The sequence below is a fragment of the Protopterus annectens genome, chromosome 11.part0 (genome assembly GCF_019279795.1).
Source record: "Protopterus annectens isolate FY-2018-M chromosome 11.part0, PAN1.0, whole genome shotgun sequence".
In the NCBI taxonomy this organism is placed as follows: domain Eukaryota; kingdom Metazoa; phylum Chordata; order Ceratodontiformes; family Protopteridae; genus Protopterus; species Protopterus annectens.
The window spans coordinates 1,492,982,989-1,492,988,988 of NC_056745.1; the positions used below are offsets into that span (position 1 = coordinate 1,492,982,989).

General features: G+C 34.6%; 1 protein-coding gene across 1 annotated transcript in view; it reads left to right on the plus strand.

Annotated features, from left to right (window-relative positions):
- The window catches only part of PLXNB2 (plexin B2), a gene marked incomplete in the record, with an annotated part of 671,705 nt that overhangs the window by 22,577 nt on the left and 643,128 nt on the right, over nt 1-6,000 (plus strand). The window contains 1 exon segment of the mRNA XM_044087338.1: nt 2,409-2,528. Coding sequence (XP_043943273.1) covers nt 2,409-2,528 — 120 coding nt within the window.

Consider the following 6,000-nt stretch of genomic DNA (forward strand, 5'->3'; position numbering starts at 1 on the left):
TAATAGACAATATCATCAATGTTTTTTGGACCCCATAGTAGAAGAAGTTAAAATAAAAAGACAAATGGGTCATTTTATACCCATATTAAAGCAAAAAGATTCTGGTTCCACAAATTATGGAGGCCAATCTATGCCTCTACCGCAAATGATATCAACAGGGCGATCCAATACTGAAGATTATAATCTGGCATGCATATTAAGATTTTCTTTGGATTTTGGTAGCATTAAAGAAATTATTCTGAAGAATTGGAACATCCTCAATGATGACCATTCATTAACATGCAAATTGGGTTTAGTACCTAAGGTCATATGCAAGAAAGGTTCCAATTTTAAGAATATATTTCAAAAGCATAACAATAACTCATTTGTCCCATTCCTCTATTGAGGACTAATGTGGAAATTGTCTATATTGCCATTATATGATTCCAGGTATATCAACAGTCATTAATGGAATCAAAATTCAAATTAAAGGAAAATTCAATTGCAATTCCAAAGGAATCATTTACTTAGCCACTTGTCAGGCGTGTCCTTGCTTTTATATAGGAAAAACGGAGCAAAGGCTAAGGGACAGAGTGTATGAGCATTTGAGAAGCATCAACCTGCACAAGGAGGACAATGCCTTAGCGAGGCACGTTATGGAATATCCTGAACATAAATTTTGCTTTACAGTAACTCAGCAATTCAAGCAAGAAATTAGAGGGGGCCCATATAATTTACTGTTGTAGAAATGTGAATTGGTATGGCAGATTAAGCTTAATGCCTTCACTCACCCAAGCCTTAATGAGAAATGCTCAATTATGAGTTTGTTAAAATTAAGGAGTTTAGAGAGGTAATCACTAGGTAGTTTATTGAAATAATAGAATAATCTTTAATTTAAGAACTAATTGGAAGAATCATTTGTGTGTGTTTGTGTGTGTGTGTGTTTAAAAAAAAAATATATATATATATATATATGTATATGCATATATATATATATATGTATATATATATATATATATATATATATATATATATATATATATATACATATAAAAATTTATTTTGAATAACATTCAGACACCTCAATGATTTAGCAAATGCTTTTTAACATAGAAGAATTTAATTTAAATAAGCAAATTAAATCTATAATCTCTGCTATAAGGATTTCATTTTGATTCTATTTCGAATTTATGGTAATATGATAAATAATTTATTCTCAAAAAAATTTTTTAGATTAATATTGCTTATTAATAATTATAATTATTTATGATACAAATAACTTCATGAATTGTGTCGTAAAATAGTTCTGGTTTATAAACAGAACACTATTTAATAAACAAAGGTTATTAATTTTATTGTTAAAGTAGTTGCACATCACTGTTGGATTCAAAAGTGGACCATCTATTTTATTTATTTATTCATATATTTATATATCGTGTGTTAATATATGATGGTTCTGTTATGTTTTTAACATTTATCTTCTTTTTAACCTGTAAACTAAAGTGTTTTTTAATAAAACCATAATAAGAATAGATTTTAGGAATCAATCAAAAAACTTTTAAATTTAGCATAATTTTTTTAATTCATTTGTATATAGTGTAGATTTATATAATAAAATAGTTATTTCACTTTAAAGAAACCTACTACTGGTTTGAATTTTGCGGGCTTTTAAGTAAGAGCTTGCTGTTTAAACAAGTGTTTATCATCTGATTGATGTTTGCTAGTTTTCTGAGGAAGTCTAACCATCGAGTTAGACGAAAAGTGTTGGACAATTTTGTAACGTTTAAATAAAGTGTGGCTTGTAGCATTTGCCTGAGTGGATTTCATCTTTTTTAGTTTGTTTGTTGTGGTTTATTTGTTTATAATAAATACCTATATGTTTAAAACTGAGTCTAATACCAGGTATGTGCTAGTGTTTCCAAGAAACATTGTGTAAAATATAGCACATATGTTAATTATTTAGCTGTTTTTAAGTGCTGAAAATCCAAATATCTGTTTTATGTATGTTTTACAGCTTTATGTTGTGCACTTCTTGGTGAAGACTTGTCGAAATTTTGACATTTTTCAAGAACTAGGTAAACACCAGACAGACAGAAAATGTGCATTAAAAAGGCAATAATTCTTTATTTTGGGTACAGTATAGCTTTTCTGTTATCATTGTTTGAATACAGGAGTTTGTGGTGAATTCAAGTTCTGTAAAGAACACTTCTCTAACACAGCCGTAACTTGGATACACATTTTCTCAATATATTATGCCACTTTTCACTAGATAGCGTGCGGTATTCTAAACCGTGTGTATTTTTAGAAGTTATAAATGTTATAAAAAAAAAAAAAAGTCTTAGTCATGCAGTAGTTTCCTTTGCATTGTTTACATGTACTGTGGAAATGAAACAAATACTCTGGCATCAGCCTGTTAATCTATCACACAGATTTTTATGCGAGATGGAGCCGAAGAGTATGGGACTGTTCAGGTCTGGAGCAATTCTGTAAGAGGTGAACTTGTCTTTAGTGCAAAAGAAGAACATTTGTATGTTTTATCAACAAATAAGGTGAGTTATTTTGATTCTTTACAGTCGCATAACAGTTACATTTTATAATCCTTGTAATGATGATTAAAATCAGTAAAATTGAACTTCTGTTTATAAAAATGACAAAAATGAGTTCATAAATTTTTGACAGTAATTATGTTGCTATATAATTTGTGTTAGTTGAAGTATTGGCTTGCTTTGTTTCCTTAACTGTACTGAACACTTCCCAGTGCATTGTGGGGATTGTTTAATAAACTGGTTGTTGTTTGTCTTTCGGCTTTTCCCGGTTAGGGGTCACCACAGCGGAACTCCGGTCTGCTAATGATTGGCAGTAGATTTTCATGAACGCCGAGGTGCCAGCTTGACGTTCAACCTTCAGCGAAGACATGCCCATTTACGCATGTCTTTCGAATGCCCACCCAACCGCGGGGAAGACATGCAGACTTCACACAGAAGGCACTCACTCGCACTCCAGCCGAGAATCGAACAGGAGAACCTCTTGCTGTGAGGCAACAACGCTATGCCAGCTAAAATATAAAAATGCTGCTTGAGAAGACTAGGTGCTGGAAAACCTGGACTTTTGACTGTGATGCTTGCGACTCAGATTTGATAACTGACTTGAAGGAAGGTTAGCGTGAGAGAGAAGAATTATGCCCAGTAGGTAGCTCATCTTCCACTTCGTGTGTGTGCATTGGAGAGTGCAGTGCATGAGTGTTACCTAGCAAGGGCATCCATCACATGCATGGAACACATTTCCACCCTAATGTCCAACAGCAGATAGTCAGGAAATCATCACTGCTGCCAAGTAATATAAAGGACAAGAACTGTGGTGTTGCCTTTTATGTAACCCCCTGCAGGATCCTTTAGCATTGCTGAAAACACCAACCTACCATATTCCTATATACATGCAGCTCCAGAATGGGAATATGACTGGTGTAACCAGCCTGAAATGCATATACTGGTGCTGGGCATGGAGTAGGCTACTGTTTATAGTTTTGAAGCATATGAGTCATAGAGGAGGAGAAGGGTAATTGGTGGACATTGCTTATCATAAAGGTTCAAAGAATTAACCACCAGAATAAAAAGGAGGACAATAACTGAAGTTTTGCATATTGCCCACTGGTGGTACTTAGACTCCAGATACAGTTGCTACCAGCTAGTGTTTCTAGTTCTCCTTTTTCTGTTGTCACACAATTACAAATGGCAAACTATTGCCGTATGTTTCTACACATAATACAGTTAAATTGTAATTGAAATGATTGCATTACCTTAGTATGTGTTCTTTATACTGAATTGCAAGAGTAGCATTGGAAGTTGTCAACTATGTGACGCAGGAAGTAGATAAGTGCTGGTGTTTAAAGATGTGTTCATAGACATCAGCCTGGATATTTGTCCAGCAGTTGAAGTGTGGCAAGACATTTAAGAAAAATTCTGTCTCTTTGCAGAATGTGATGCCACCCTCCTCCTCAGATCACTGCTCAAGAACCCACATGCATTTAACCAAACGTCATCCAACAGGTAATGATCTCCGCTCCTGAAGAAGTGTTTCTCCCTGCACATCTACTTGCATGGTCCCCAACTTCTCATGTCTTGCAGTAAATTAAAAAGGTACTCTCTCTGGGCCCTCCCTTGATGTGTTTTCCATAGCCTTCTGGTGGAGTCCTTGAACTCTCCCCATGTCCTAATTGTAACAGTAGTATTCTAGTGACAAATCTGATGCTGGACATCACATTGTCTTTCCTTTCCTTCCACACTACCAAAGTGTAAACAACAACCCTTCTTCTCTTTATTGTTTAGGTTCATAGGTAGGTACTAGGCTGTATGCCCGAGGGCATTTATAAGCCTAGCCAGAGTGTCAGCTTTTGCCTCCCCATTGATTAACTGAGCCTCTTACAGGAAACTCTCTTCCAATGGATTTCTGTTTTGTGGTTGGAATTTGGCACCACTCAGGAATTTGTCCAGTTCTATAAGCTTGTGATGTGTAACATGAGTTACCACCCTGTGGTGGTGGTCAGTCTTCAACTTTTCTCGCAGTTGCATAGATCATGTTAACCATTGGTGAAAGGACAATGGTTTCATATGTAAAAAAAAACAAAAAAAAAAATTACCATAGTTCATTTTGGTAAGTAAGACCGCGTCATGTGCTATATAGGAAATGTACCCCTTCAGTCAGACACTGTTGTAAGGGATATGGGCATGAGTTTTGATAACTCCTTATCATCTGACCATTATGTTTCCATAGTAGTTTGGAAACCCTTTTATCTGGCCCATCTAATTTCCGAAGACATCTCCTCTAGATCCAAACAAAGCATAATTCCCCATTTGTCATCTTACTCAGACTTATTATTTAATATAATGCACCTTTTTGCATTTATTTATCTAAACATATCACATGATGTGAGACTCGCATACCTGTCAACCTCTTTGAGCAAGAATCTGGACAAAGAGATACATAAAAGTGGGAGAAAGGCACAAAATTGGGACAATTTTTAAATACTGCTCTTACAAACTTAGTTGAATGAAATATAGGTTTTACATTAGCATGAATTTTCTGAAGGGTATGCAGTCTGAAACTCAAATGTCTGTCTCAACCACAAAGCACACTGGAACACACACCAAGAAATCTCCAAAGGAACTCCAGGCAAGAGCAGAACTGAAGTCAATCTTGTTAATGTATTTCCACAAAGCTTTTCATTCAACTGATAGCCAAACTTCTTCAGACAAACAGAACAAACACCACACCCATATATACATCTCCATTTACAAACACATGTTAAAACTAATTAATATTTAAAGGGACTATACCATAAATAACAAGACTGCAAGTTAAAAATAGAAAAACTTTTATACATGTCTAATCAAATATTACCCATTTAATAAAAACCAACATCCTCAAATGCTGGACATGTAAGAATCCTACTTAGACTAATAAAAAATAAACCTAATCCGGTAAAAAAAAATCAATCAATCATGAAATGTTACCCCAACGTTCACATTTCAAGATTTATAAAAACATGCTGTTAATATAATGATTGCTTAAATCTCATACGAACATGTAGACAAATGGAAATAAGCACACGCCAATATACGTGCAACTACCGTCAACACAAACATCAGATGGCCATTGCTCTATCTCAGTAGACTTCTTAATTTCAATATGCATGAAAGAGAAACCTTGTCATTAAGACCCAGAGCTCTGTAAGAATTCAACCTCAGCTGTCAAATAAATTCCTGTCTCTCTAACAGTAACTGGTAAGGGCCACCTTTTACATCTGATGTAATTTGATTTAAAACCCTAAACACAAAAGAGTCAGTGGGATTCTCACTACAATGTTTGGCCAGGGCATTCTCTAACCTAGCCTTCCTTATGCTATATACATGCTCATTAATCCTTTCTTTCAACTTCCTCTGTCTTGCCCACATAAAATGCAGTGTGTCTGTGTGTATATATATATATATATATATATATATATATATATATATTTTGGGGGAT